Here is a 15,812-nt window from a genome sequence, read left to right as displayed (position 1 = left end):
TTTATAATTTGTGCTCTAAAACAACCGAGTAAATTAGGAAAAACTGCCGCCGGTGATAACGTTATCCGCCCCGCCACATTGAACAAATCGGTTGAAAATGGTGTCACGATTTAGTGCTCAGTTTGTGCTACAACAATATATAAGTTTTATAATTTGTGCTCTTAAAACACCCGAGTAAATGAGGAAAAACTGATGCCGGTGATGACGTCATCCGCCCCGCTACATTGAGCAAATTGTTGAAAATAGTCACTTAGAAATTTCTTATTGAACACCCTATATTTTTATCACGTTTTCGGATAGAAAATGCAATTTAAAAACTATTTTATTCATACATTTTTTTCCGTAAACCCACTCGTTTAGGAGTTACAGCCTATGAAAAAGAGACTTCCGGTGTAAATTTAACTGTATGTAGCCCCTAAACAAGTAAGTTTAGAGCAAATGTGTGAGGATTAAATACATCTTAAAATTGCATCTACAATCCTAAAAGAACATAAAATACACAGTTTTCCACTTTCCAATTTTGCTGCCATACTTTTTTATTCTTCACATTTTTGCTCTAAACGTACTCGTTTAGGGGCTACGTTATATTAAAAGTACACCGGAAATGTTTGTTCATAGGCTGTAACTCCTAAACGAGTGGGTTTACGGAAAAAATGTTAGGTACAAAATAGTTTTTAAATTGCATTTGCTACCCGAAAACGTTATAAAATATAGGGTGTTCCATAAGAAATATCTAAGTTTACAAACATGACGTTTAATTATTTTTCAACATCTTTAAAAACAAGAGAACATGAATTTAATCTAAAAGTGACTATTTTCAACCGATTTGCTCAATGTGGCGGGGCAGATGACGTCATCACCGGGGGCAGTTTTTCGGCATTTACTCAGGTGTTGTTAGAGCACAAATTATACAAATTGTATATTGTTGTGGCACAAAATGAGCACTAAATCGTGATACCATTTTCAACCGATTTGTTCAATGTGGCGGGGCGGATGACGTCATCACCAGCGGCAGTTTTTCCTCATTTATTCGGTTGTTTTTAGAGCACAAATTATAAAAACTATATATTGTTGTAGCACAAAATGAGCACTAAATTTCTATGTATAATACATTGTTAATTCCTTTGGTGGCGGGCTGAACGTGAAGTTAGCCCCGCCAACAGTTTTTTAGGGATGGACGAGATTGGATTTTTAGTTCGAGACGAGACGAGATTTTTTATTTCTCATAAAATTTCGAGACGGGATTTCCCTTCTCATAGACAACGGGAAATGCACGTTCGGAATTTTTACCTGATTTTGTAACATTGTTAGATGACTGTTTAAATACAAAAATAATGATAATAGGCAAGAATATTTACAATCTTTTATTAAAAAACATCAGCATAACATTTTTTTATTAATCACGCCTAACTTATTAAAAATGCCTACGATTAGGAAACATAGAGATATCAGTTAGGATAGAGTTCAACTTATCCTAAAATAAAATAAATCATAAAATAAAATATTAATTTTTATAAAATAGTTACTTGTTTTGACTTTTTTATAGTAATAAAACATTCCTCACACTGCTAACACTTAACAAAACTTCTCAAATGTTATTAAAATAATTAAAGTAATATTAACATTTGAAGAATTAATTAAATAAGAACGCCTTCGCAAAGGAAACGCAACTACAAGACGCTCTTGTATTGGGGGTATTGCATTGACTTTCTGCAGGCGTTTAAAATTTTTTTTTTTTTATTCTCGTCTTGATAAAAATTTCGGCCAAAAAGAAATCTCGTCTCATGTAACGAGATTTAAAATTTCCCGAAATTTCGAGACTTGACCATCCCTACAGTTTTTATAATTTTTTGGTGTGTCATTGTTGAGCACACATTTTTTTATAAAATTTCTCAAATACCTTTGAGAAGCACAAATTCAGCACTAAATTATGGACATGTTTTTATAATTTGTGCTCATTATGGTGGGGCCAACTTCACGCGGGTGTCTGTAAAGGCTGCCGAATTCAACTGTGAATGGTAGTCTTCATCAGGACACAATTTGTCAATTTTTGTTAATTTAAAACACATCAGTTTGTCAATGGTATCACGTGTATGTTGGTTTTTATAGGTTTATTTATGAATGAACTGGGATTTGTTGTAGCAATACGCTACATTATACCTGTAACATCTGGCTGGTATGTTTGCTGAGGTGACAAGAGTGTTGTGCTAACTTATGAGTTTTTGAAATTGTTTTGTGTTGGTTTTATTCTTGTATGTTTGTATATCAAGCTTATTAATTTAGAGCTTACCCGATGGTGTTCACCTTATCTGGCTTGGGTGGGAGCTGATGGTATCTGTTTATGGGTCATATTAATTAAAACAAGTGTGTAATTAGTAACACAAGTTTATTAATAAAACCACATTGAAATCACAACAGATACACAGGTCACATGTTGAGGAGTTGTGTGTGTGGAAGTGGCAATTGGAGTGTGGTCTTGGATGGAGACTGAAGGGTAGAACGGAAGGGGAATGGAGATACATAGAGGAATGGAAACATAGTACATACAATCATACAATACTGTATCAACAGTATCAGGGAATTAAACAAAAACTATGTTTGAGGGTTGTCTAAAAAGTAAGTTACACCTATTTCCAAAATAAATAAAAAGCCAAATATGATTGAAAAGGGTATATTTTAAAAGATACCGGTACATACATAGACTATTTTTCTACGTAGTCACCATTTTTTTCAAGGTATTTTTGATAATGTGGCAACAGTTTTTTTAGTCCAACATCGTACCACTATGCCACCATTTTGGTTAGCCATTGTTCCACCTCCCGTTTCAGTATGTCTTCGTTTTCGAAGCGCTTCCCGCCTAAATGCCGCTTCAACTCCGGGAAGAGATGAAAATCACTCGGCGCCAAGTCAGGAGAGTAAGGTGGATGGCTGAAAACATCCCATCTGAAGGATTCCAGAAGGTCTTGTGTTTTACGGGCAGTGTGTGGGCGAGCATTGTAGTGAAACAAAAACACTGTTTTGGTCAACTTTCCCCTCCTTTTGTTCTGTATCGCCCTTCCCAGCTTACGTAGCACTTCACAATAACGTTCAGCTGTAATTGTTTCCCCCCTTGGCAGGTTATCAATCAACAATACTCCCTTAGAGTCCCAAAAGATCGTTGCCATGACATTGCCAGCTGATTTGACGACTTTTGCCTTTTTTGGAGTAGGCTCGTCCTTTCCCTTCCACACCATGCTCTGCCGCTTGCTTTCGGGCGTCCAAATGTGCACCCAAGTCTTGTCCCCGGTTACTATCCTGTTGAATAGGCCATCTACCTCATCATCAAAAAATTGTTGGAAATGGAGAGCAGCATCAACCCTCTGCTCCTTATGCCTTTCTGAAAGAAGGCGTGGCACCCGTCTTGCACAGACTTTTGACAAACTGAGATCGTCCGAAATGATTCTGTGAAGCGATGCACGACTAATTTCAACATTTGGAGGAAGCTGTGTAATGATTTCATCCAATGTCAAGCGCCGGTCGGTGTCAATGACCTTGCGGACATCTTCAACAACAGTCAAAGCGCGTGTAGTGGACGGGCGGCCACTTCGTTGTTCATCGTGTAACGATTTTCGTCCATCAATAAACGATTGACGCCAGCGGGAAACCATTAGCTTAGACATCACATTTTCACCATAAACACTGCACAATTCTCGATGAATTTCGCTTACATTTTTATTCTTTGCAGTCAAAAATCTAATTACTGCACGGATTTCACAATCGGCGGTGGGAACAAGTGGTGTCTCCATGATGGCCAGAGCGATACTGGAGGGGCGAGTGCCGTAGGCGGGCGTGACGTTTACAGTGTTGCCACTACATCCAGACGAAAATTCCCCACGACTCCCAGCTTTCTATCGCTCGACGCTGTGATTTAAAACAAATGTGTAACTTACTTTTGAGACGACCCTCATATATTGTAAGGATGTACTGTTTTATCCTCTTTGGATTGTGTCTCAATGTAAAACAAACCTGATGCCTAACAATCCTGCATTTTCCTAACATGATAAGCTCAAAAGGTCGTTTGTATACAAGAGCTAACACCTAGGGACGATATCAGGGTGTCCACATTCTGGAAAGTCAGGGATAGTCATGGAAAGTCATGGAAAAAAATTATGGTCATTGAAAGTCATGGAAATAGGCAAAAAGTCATGGAAAGTCATGGAAATCCCCAATGATGGATGGATTTCAGGGGACCTTTCAATGCTCTAGTCAGCCATAACCGCGACTATAGTAGCATTTTTCCGAATTTTTCACAAATGTACGACAATTTCAATTTATACAGTTGTCTTAGTTTATGGGTTTTGAGTTTGTATTAGTTCATTGTTGTACCTATTGTACTCCATTGTTATCTGTTAATACATATTTCAATATTTTCTGTGAAATAACTTGTCTAGGCAGTATTATTCGTGTGTGTACGGTATATTATAATTTTTTAGTTAAGTTAGTGAGTCATGGAAATCAATGGTTAATGGTCATGGATAGTCATGGAAAGTCAGGGAAAGTTAGGGAAATTGATGACAACATTTCTGTGGACACCCTGGATATGTAAAATTATCAGTACTTGATTGATGTATGTTTACTGTATGCAGTTTATATTCAAACATAGGGACTATATGTAACACCTAACACCTAGGGACAATATGTAAAATTACCAGAACTTGATTGATGTATATTTACTGTATGCAGTTTATATTCAAACAAGTTACTACAAAAACGGTAAGAAAACTGTTGGTTTTGCATGATACCAATCACGATACATATATTTCTTCGTCATATTGCAGCAAAAACAGTCAATTTGAAGGATTATGTGTTTTCTAAGCTGCTCACTGTTTTTATATTTGGTAAGCTCCCATGTTCGTGGTCACATTGGCCTAACGCAAACCATCACCATCACCTACAATAACAGCAAAATCTTTTACGTCTTACTCCGCCATGAAGACATCATTGTTTACCACAATAGCGGTAAAATCATGGACATCTCCTGGGATTGCGGGGACGTCACTCGCTGTTGTAGCGAAATCGCTAGCATTTAAAACAAGTCCAACTTTGAGAAAATCCTGAAAAAAATTTCTCTGAATTTGGGGACCCGTCCACCCATACTTAATTGTGTACTCCCCAATTCAAGATATCATCGTAATATACCCCCACAAACATGATGTAATCATACTTTAATACTACAATCATGCCTTCTTCATGCTTTACTCCCCCAGTCATGATATAATTGTGCTTTATTTTCACATTAAATCATGATATCACTCCTTTGTGGAGTTTTAACATGAATTGTTGACTACTGTGCAAAAATCTTCTGCATTTACAATAAAGGATTTTTAATGGATTTCTGTAAAAAAAAAACTAGAACAAAAATTTTTGTATACTTTCTCAGTTTTCTGGGTTTTAAGTTCATTGAATAAAGTAAACATTAAGGTTTCATTGTATTGTTGTAGACTTTGATACAAATTTGTTTGATCTGATTGCAGGAACTCGCTGAATCGGCTATTAAAGACTTTGATCATACGCTAGTTGGTAGCAGGCCTGCAAAAATGTTCCATTACATTATATGATGACAACAGTCTATCATTCGAAAAACATATAACACTAGGACAAAAGAGCATCAAAAAGCAAAACCTACTACTGTCACTGTATTTGGTAAGCTCATTGATTTTTTTATCAGAATACCTTTTGACAGCAAACTGTTCTAATATAGGACACAAGGGTTTGAGTTTTAAAGATTTTTGTTAGGATAGCAGACTTGCCTGAATTGATGGTAAGTCTGCACCTAGTTCAAGAAACACACAACTTGAAAGAATATACCAAAATTAGAATATGTGACTTGGGTACGGTATTTGATTATTCAATGTAAAATATTGTAATGAATGTTCTAGGCCTGGATCCAAAGTATAAAGACAAAGGAGCAGTTGTGTCCAAGGTTTCTGCTTAAGCTCATGTAAAAGATGTAGTGATCAAAGATACCTACTCAACTTTTACTGTTCAAGTTGAATTTCACTTTACCGTAAGTTGAATTTAATATGTATAACACTTATTTATATAGTTATAGGTAGATACTTTTTATTTGATTGACTGGAATCTGACTGCTAACTTAATACACATTTTTATCAAGGGAAAATTAAACGTTCAATGGATTAAGATATAAAAAACTTATAGATTATTGATGAAATGTATTCTAGTACCTATTGTTTAATTTATTGTAGTTAAGAGTAATTTTGTTTTTATTTGTATTTTTCCCACATTTGCATTTGTATTATTTTATTATGTTTCATCAACAAATCATCTACCTTTAGACTATTATCGTCATGGTACCTTTAACTTTTCAAATTCTAACTTGCTATACAATTAAAATATCAATGGTTATTTTACCACTTATTCAATGTAAAATATTGTAATGAATGTTCTAGGCCTGGATCCAAAGTATAAAGACAAAGGAGCAGTTGTGTCCAAGGTTTCTGCTTATGCTCATGTAAAAGATGTAGTGATCAAAGATACCTACTCAACTTTTACTGTTTTCCTATTCACAGCTTGTTGATTTGATTGCTTGTTTCATAAGTGGTAAAATAACCATTGATATTTTAATTGTATAGCAAGTTAGAATTTGAAAAGTTAAAGGTACCATGACGATAATAGTCTAAAGGTAGATGATTTGTTGATGAAACATAATAAAATAATACAAATGCAAATGTGGGAAAAATACAAATAAAAACAAAATTACTCTTAACTACAATAAATTAAACAATAGGTACTAGAATACATTTCATCAATAATCTATAAGTTTTTTATATCTTAATCCATTGAACGTTTAATTTTCCCTTGATAAAAATGTGTATTAAGTTAGCAGTCAGATTCCAGTCAATCAAATAAAAAGTATCTACCTATAACTATATAAATAAGTGTTATACATATTAAATTCAACTTACGGTAAAGTGAAATTCAACTTGAACAGTAAAAGTTGAGTAGGTATCTTTGATCACTACATCTTTTACATGAGCTTAAGCAGAAACCTTGGACACAACTGCTCCTTTGTCTTTATACTTTGGATCCAGGCCTAGAACATTCATTACAATATTTTACATTGAATAATCAAATACCGTACCCAAGTCACATATTCTAATTTTGGTATATATTCTTTCAAGTTGTGTGTTTCTTGAACTAGGTGCAGACTTACCATCAATTCAGGCAAGTCTGCTATCCTAACAAAAATCTTTAACACTCAAACCCTTGTGTCCTATATTAGAACAGTTTGCTGTCAAAAGGTATTCTGATAAAAAAATCAATGAGCTTACCAAATACCATTTTTACAGGCCTGCTACCAACTAGCGTATGGTCAAAGTCTCCCGATTCAGCGAGTTCCTGCAATCAGATCAAACAAATTTGTATCAAAGTCTACAACAATACAATGAAACCTTAATGTTTACTTTATTCAATGAACTTGAAACCCAGACAACTGAGAAAGTATACAAAAAAAATTTGTTCTAGTTTTTTTTTAGACAGAAATCCATTAAAAATCCTTTATTGTAATGCGGAAGATTTTTACGCAGTACCGGTAGTCAACAATTCATGTTAAAACTTCACAAAGGAGTGATATCATGATTTAATGTGAAAATAAAGCACAATTATATCATGACATGAGTAAAGCACGAAGAAGGTATGATTGTAGTATTAAAGTATGATTACATCATGTTTGTGGGGGTGTATTAGGATGATATCTTGAATTGGGGAGTACACAATTAAGAATGGGTGGACGGGTCCCCAAATTCAGAGAAATTTTTTCAGGATTTTCTCAAAGTTGGACTTGTTTTAAATGCTAGCGATTTCGCCACGATAGCGAGTGACGTAAACCCGCAATCCCAGGAGATGTCCATGATTTTACCGCTATTGTGGTAAACAATGATGTCTTCATTGGTGATATCCTCTGATTGTAGGAGATGATAATAATCAAGAATTATCATAATAACATAGTTATAAATACACATTACTAAATGTATGATTACTAAAAATAATACTACTTCACGTGATAAAGTAGACCACTATGATTTCATATTGTAGGTGGATGCAGGCTGAAAAGATAATTGTGGGTGAAAATCACGACGATATTGGACGCATAGAATTCTGTAGATCATTCTCCTAAAGACACAATATTATGGTTCGTACAACAGGAGGCAGTCAAACAGTACAGTAATATATAGAATCAGTAATTGTTAGGAAATACAGTAGACCCCCTCTTAACCGACCTCGTATTAACCGATAATCGGATTATCCGCCTTTGACCGTAAAATAATACAGTTTGTTTTAACCAACCTTGCTTTGAGAGCAGTTCGGTTTAACTGCCGCTTTCTAGGAATCTTGGCATTTTCGCTCCCACGCTGCGCGATGAGAACTGAACCATACGCTTATCTCCACAGGATATGACTAAGAATAAGCTATTTTGTATTGATAAAATAATATAGCATATTGTCAGTTTGTCATAATGGTTTGTAGTGCGAGCACATCTGATCTGATTTGTTATCTGTGCGGCAAATTTATAACATCGTAAAGTGCCTTAGAACGGCTGGCGGGAAAGCATACATATACAGGTGATTTACCTGTCACGTCATTTCTGCCCGATCCGGGCGAACCCTACTTTCATTGTGTCAATGGTTAATAAATAATACATATACTTCACAAGACACGACACAAAAAAATTAAACCATGTTGAAAACTGACAACCAACCCCGTTTTTAGCCGTGCACAAGCTGTTTTTATGTCATGTCTTGTGGTGTATATGTATTATTTATTAACCATTGACACAATGAAAATGAAGAAATCTAATAAAAAATTAGGGGTGGTCAAATCTCGAAATTTCGGGAAATTTTCAGGGCTGTGCGAATCCAGAAATTTTGGTTCGAATCCGAATCCGAATCATAGCTGTACTGATTTTATCGAATCCGGATCGAATCCGAATATTTTAATTAATCCCGAGTCGAATCTGGGTCGAATCCGAATCTCAAATTTACAGCCATTATCGAACCTGGATCGAATCCGAATCTGAAATTTAAAGCTGTTATCGAATCCGAATATTTAAACCTGTTCAGAGTCGAATCCAAATCCGAGGAAAGTCAGCAGTACCAATTTTCACATATTTAGACCACATTTTCTGGGGCTAAAATAACTTAGGGAATTGCTTAAAAAATTTTTGAAATGGGCCAAATAAAAAAGTTATAAAATTTAGGCCTACCTATTTGAAGTTTTGAAACTAAAAAATTGGGCATAAGTTAGGCATACCGCCTAGGCCTCAGTTACTCGCTAAAAGTGATGGACTACTAATTTGTGTAGTCTAAAACATAGGCCCAGCCTATTATACACCTTGGTGTTAATCCTCCACACAAGCCTATGTCTGCATTACTATTACAAGTAACAACTAACACTATGAGGTTAAGTTTACTGATAGCCAAGATAGGGTTCAAATGCGACCTACACTAATGTGCCTAAAATCTAACACCAAGTTGGTCAGGTTCCTAACATGAATCAGTCAACAGCAAATCGGAGTGCACAAGTAGTTTTTTAGTGTCTAAAAAATTATATTCAATCAGAATCTAGTAAATTTGAATATCGAATCCCAACTCGGATCTATTTCCAAGAAATTCGAATATCGAATCCGAACCCGGATCTCTTACCAGTAAATTCTAATATCGATTCCGAATCCGAATCCAGTTAGAAACAGTAGATTCGTTCTCGAATCCGAATCGAATCTCTAAAAAGATTCGGATTCGATTCGTTTTTCAAACTATTCGCACAGCCCTGGAAATTTTAAATCTCGTTACACGAGACAAGATTTCTTTTTGGCCGAGATTTTTATCGAGATGAGAATAAAAAAAAAAAAATAAAAAAAATAAAAAACGCCTGCAGAAAGTCAATGCAATACCCGCAATACAGGAGCGTGTTGTAGTTGCGTTTCCTTTGCGAAGGCGTTCTTATTTAATTAATTCTTATTAATTTAATTATTAATATTGCTTTTATTTTATGATTTATTTTATTTTAGGATAAGTTGAACTCTATCCTAACTGATATCACTATGTTTCCTAATTGAGGCATTTTTAATAAGTTAGGCGTGATTAATAAAAAAATGTTATGCTGATGTTTTTTAATAAAAGATTGTAAATATTCTTGCCTATTATCATTATTTTTGTATTTAAACAGTCATCTAACAATGTTACAAGATCTGGTAAAAATTTTGAACGTGCATTTCCCGTTGTGTATGAGAAGGGAAATCCCGTCTCGATCTCGTCTCGAAATTTTATGAGAAATAAAAAATCTCGTCTCGTCTCGTCTTGAACTAAAAATCCAATCTCGTCCATCCCTATAAAAAATATAACATTAATTTAGTTTAGTGTATGACTAAGCAACCGAGAATGGAGAAATCTCCAAAATTATAGCTGTAGTACTATACACACAATCTGTCACACTAAAAAATTCTACTCAAGATCCGTTCTGATTGTTTTATTCTGTTATGTTTGTTGACTGTTTTCCAGATCAATGATAGGATAGACAAATTTATACGCTACAAGAGGGATCAAGCCAACATTAACAATGTGCTGGACTTTTGCGGTGCATCTAGTGATCGTCAGTTCTGTGCTCGGGTGGATGCTGTGCTTGTAAGGAAAAAAGACTCTACCAGTCACATGGCAGGTGTGTTGCATGTGATATCGTCAGCATCAAGTGTATGTTTACTATTAATAATAATCAAAAAAGTGTTTAATTATGAAGGACATATATACTAGATATTAGAGAGTTTTTGTATCTTCGTGAAAATCCTGTTAAACACAAACGCTCAATGTTAAAACGTAAGAGCGCTGAATTTAGAGTTTTTGCATCTCTGTAAAAATTACGGTATCACTAAAATGTTAAATGGAGCTGATGTGTTGTATTTGCCAATGCTTAGAGGTTAGGATCGTTTAATATACTTGTTTGTGATTGCTTTTGTAGTTATAGAGGACATTTTAACTTATCAGCTATAGGAACTGTAACTGATCATGGTTTTATGGGTTACACATAGAACTTCTTTTAATAACATTAATTCATAATTTAGGGTGAATTTCAAAAGTTTTTTATCCAAGCAAAATATCTAATTACACCTTTAAAATAAACTCAGTATTCACTTCCAACTTAAGTTACTGATGTTAATTGTTTACACTTAACTGCTGGCTTAAACGGTAAGATAAAACACTACGATAAATCCCATGAAATAGCGGGCCCGGTATAAGTTTTTGAGCCCGGTAAAACGCTAGTCACTAAAAATTAACGCTTAATGTTTAGCCTATTTAGTTATAATTCTACAAAAAAATTAAGTTAAGTTCTTAATTAAAGTGGTTTAAATACCTGTAATGTCGACAATCCAAGTGGTTGTGTAACAACTAGTTTCGGTTCACAATGGAGCCATCTTCAGGTTTTTCAAGAACATTATCACTTCTTCTGAGGTCGTCAAAGTTCACAAATAATTGACATACATAAAAACATTTAAAAACACGTAACACGTATGCCTAGCCCTAGCTTTAACGACGTGACCAGCGTGAAGTTTGGACGTATACTCCTGCCAGACACGTCGTTAAAGCTAGGCCTAGGCATGCGTGTTACGTGTTTTTAAATGTTTTTATGAATGTAAATTATTGGTGAACTTTTGACGACCTTCGGAAGAAGTGATAATGTCCTTGAAAAACCTGAAGATGGCTCCATTGTGAGCCGAAACTAGTTGTTACACAACCACTTGGATTGTCGACATTACAGGTATTTAAACCACTTTAATTTATTGTATCTCGATAATCCGGAGGCTACCCATAAAAAAAAGTTCTTACCTATAAGGTAAGAAAAAAATATCAGCACACAGGCACTTGATATTGAAATTTTAGTACTAAAATTTTACACCCTAATTGCTTTCTGATAAATCAAACTAATTCATACACAAGTTATTAGATATGTTTGATTGGAAAGGGCTAATTGCCTGAAATTTAAGGTGAAAAAGGACAGGCTAGCAAAGGCTAAAGACAGGTAAGTAGGCTTACCTTAAAAATTGTAGGCATCCCACTTCAACCAAAAAGAAATAACAAAGGAAAGCCACTTGCCCCTTTTTTAACATTGAGAGTCACTAGATTCTGGAAGTCATGCACTGGTAAAGGAAGATTATCCACGAAGGACTTAGTGACTCTCAATGTTGAACAAGGTGCCAGTGGCCACGAAATATTCAGTTTTTCATTTGTGATTTCTTTTGTGCTATTGTGGAGTGGGATGCCTACAATTTTCAAGGTAAGCCTCTTTATCCAGTCTGTTTTAGTTGTAGATTTTAACTTTTTTAACAATTTGTCGCATAACTCGTATAAGTTATGTACAAAGGTGAATGAGTAGTACAGAAGAACTTGAGTACAGTACAACTTTTACATGTGTAAGTCAACAGTAAATTCATTGTTTCAGTACGAAATGTCCTTGACAGATACACTGCAAAACACAACAGGGAAAAAGAAGACAGATCTGGAAACCTTGCAAACGTGAGTATTTCATTTCATTTAACTTATTTGTGGATTGATTCACCATTTTCACATAAATCACAGGAGAAATTACAATACTTGTTTGTTGAATATGCAAAAGACATCAATAAGCACATGCACAAAAAAAAGAATATGGAATGATGAATAGATAATACAATGACAATTATACTTTTACCATAAATTTAACTTGGGAAATTGTTTTAAAATATCTAAATTTCAACCACAAGAAGGCTTCATACGTTTTTCTTGAGTTGTAATCATGTATAGCGTCACATTATCTTTCACAATAGCAAAACTTAAGGGTGGTATGGATGAATTTTAAGACTGTAGCACCTATGTGAGTACTGTTTTACCGTCTATAGTACTAACCTTCCTCCGTATGCAGGAGCTCTGGACGTCATGCTACTGGCAATGGCTTTGGACAAGGTGCTACTGCTATGTTTTTAAGAGCATAAAGTGCGCTGTTGAACGACGATCAATCCCGGGACGTCCAGACTGTTTTTTGCAGTTATTGTACTTTTGGACATGATGAGATTTGGAGGTCATGAGACAGCTCAACATTTAATTTTGGACTTTTTGATACTGACGTATATCATTGGATGTTGTGCAACAACTCCTATATATAGATGGGATGTATAATTCCACTACAGGTCATGTGGGACATAAATTGTCTTCTACTTCCATTATACATAGCAAGAAACGTAACATACTTTCAGTATGTCTTCTATCGTTTGTATTGGAATAATCTGAAGAATATCGTCATCTTCACTAAATTGTTTTCCCAAACTTCTAGAAGATTTGGAAGAATGGAAACGGTTATGAATTTGATTTTTTTGTCATACTGCATCTGCTTTTTGTCTTTTACTCACTAGGGAGTAAAAAACCTTTTTAGTCCCTAGGGAATAGAAGACAGCTGTTATAAACCGGTCGTAAACTTTGATTTTAGGCTATCACATGTTTCAAAATTATCTATCGATTGATTAAATTGGTTGTAGCTTATCGTTGCATCCTTGTCAATAGTTTGACATATCAATATTATTATAATATACACTATAACAATCGTAATAGACTCTAATTGAAACACTCATTCACGAAACAGCTGCTTGTTTGCAATAGCAAAATTGAAAACGAGTTGGAAGTCGTGTTGAGAGGTTATCTTTACATAAAAAGTATTTTTTTCTAACTTAGTTTCTTAATTAATCTTGCAATATGACAAAAATATACATAACACAGGAAATAAGTCTTTTAAACCCTCGCTCAAGTTTCAAGATGGAGGCGAAGACGAGGTCGGAAAATGAACCACGGTTGAAAAGACACTTAACACCCTAGTGAAGAAAACTATTTTAAAAACTAAATACCATCATGAAATCTTATTGATCTAAAAAAAATCTAATGTATTACAAATTGCCCTTTTGATCAGGTTACGAAAACCAATCAAGATTCCTTGGTAGAAGGTCAAATCCAGTCATCTACACAACACGACTCGTCTGTTCTGAGAGGAGAAAAAAGGGTAAATATCTCTACTAGGCTAATTGATTTATTTTTTACAAATTAACATAGAATTGAATAGGTATAAAGAATTTTTACTAGAAACGTACATAAATTGTAAAAGCTTTAATTGAAATGATTACATACCATTGTGTACCTAATTAATTGTTTTGAGAGGATTTAATTTTTAAAGTTTGAATCAATCATGCATGTCACTTTACTATAAAAATACTCAATTCAAAGCTTGCGAGGTTCTTTGTAAACTCAACTCGACCCATAAATTTACTACTCGTATACACCTAATTAAAACCATAAAAAAAGTTGAAGTTGGTAGTCAAACGGCAAGGTGCAGTTGAGGTTAATTAGGAGACATGATAATATAAAAAGTTCATAGCAGACTTTAATGCAATTTTGGACGGCAAGTTGTTAGATTTAGCAACATTATACACACATTAGATTATTATAACGCATCAATAGATTATTATAGATTAGATTATTATAACTACTAATCTGTCTCTGCGCTTCCTACCCCCTCCCCCAAGTTCTCCAGTTATCAGCTGATTTACGTCTGATGCGTTGCCGCTGTGACGCAAGCGTCACAACCACACAACACTCAATTAATTGTGACTTTACTTAGCATTTCAATCAGGTGGGAAGAAACTACAATAGTGGTGGGGAGTAAGAACAGAACATTGTGCTGGTGTCAGACTTGGAATAGTTCGCTTTGTATTGATGGGAGACCTTGATTTACAAACAACCTCTATATAGATACACATACGTATCCTCTCCCGTTCCAGTTATCAAGAAATTTAACAAAATTGCCATCCTAGATTAGATCTAAAACGGTATCAGGGGATGAGTTTTCTGCATTGGCTGTTTAGACCTTCGACATACTGCCCGTTTTGACCCTCAGCAATAAGTACAAAATGCACAATGTATGCCGAAGGTCTAATTAGACCATCTGGGATTTAGACCTTCAGCAACTAATCCTTCCGTTAATGTGAGGCTCACTCATTTTCCATTCTTCTCAAGTAGCCAAACCATCTCTTTCTCAATTTCTCTACTCGTTCTCTCAAACTTTCTCCAACTCTTCGTTTCTAATTCTATCCAATCCTGTTTTCCATTTAATACCTCTTACAAACTTCATTTCCCCTGCCTGAACCCAACTCCATTCTCTCTCTGTTAATATTCCAAACTTCTGCACCATAGGTTATCGGTATATAAGTTTTATGTAAGATAATTTTTGCAGTCTTTGGTATATCGTTATCCCAGACACACTTGAGAATCTGTACCTTTCCCCAGTCTAGCCGTTACCTCTTGTGCCATCCTCCCATAGTTTGATAACACCGTGCCTAAATATGTAAATTTTTTGACTAACTTAAGCGGCTTTCCCTCTATTTTTCAAACTACTTTATAGTATAATACTTTCAATTAGAAGTAATGAATGTAAAATTACTATCCTAACCTAACCTAGCGCAACTTGCATTCTAAAGGGTTGGGGCAGAGCTAACGAATTTTGACCATTTAAGTATAATCATAATTTTTTTTCAGGTTCTTGATCTAGCGTACATTGAATCAATCAACAATGTGAAGAAGCAGCAGAAGATGTGATATTCTGAGATAAGATTAACTGAGTCTCAAAAAATACTAAAATTAAATAAAAAATAACTCATATCATCATTGTATTACATTGTACATAAATCAACTTCTAATATTGTGTAAATAAAAGTTTTTTACTTCCATTTAAGAAAACTGTACTAT

The 15,812-nt window shown here is 34.8% G+C and overlaps 1 protein-coding gene across 1 annotated transcript in view; it reads left to right on the top strand.

Annotated features, from left to right (window-relative positions):
- Nucleotides 1-15,736, top strand: part of LOC129005273 (molybdopterin synthase catalytic subunit-like) — a 41,104-nt gene extending 25,368 nt beyond the window's left edge. The window contains exons 5-8 of the mRNA XM_054434112.1: nucleotides 10,557-10,713; nucleotides 12,490-12,563; nucleotides 13,984-14,073; nucleotides 15,603-15,736. Of these exons, the coding sequence (XP_054290087.1) occupies nucleotides 10,557-10,713; nucleotides 12,490-12,563; nucleotides 13,984-14,073; nucleotides 15,603-15,662 (381 nt within the window). The 3' untranslated portion in view covers nucleotides 15,663-15,736. The remainder of the gene's footprint in view (nucleotides 1-10,556; nucleotides 10,714-12,489; nucleotides 12,564-13,983; nucleotides 14,074-15,602) is intronic.
- Nucleotides 15,737-15,812: the final 76 nt, after the last annotated feature.

The sequence above is a fragment of the Macrosteles quadrilineatus genome, unplaced genomic scaffold, assembly GCF_028750875.1.
Source record: "Macrosteles quadrilineatus isolate MER2022 unplaced genomic scaffold, UCM_ALF_1.0 Scaffold_18__1_contigs__length_3160703, whole genome shotgun sequence".
Classification (NCBI taxonomy): domain Eukaryota; kingdom Metazoa; phylum Arthropoda; class Insecta; order Hemiptera; family Cicadellidae; genus Macrosteles; species Macrosteles quadrilineatus.
Note: the sequence above shows the minus strand (reverse complement) of the source record. Positions and strands in the feature narration are given on the sequence as shown.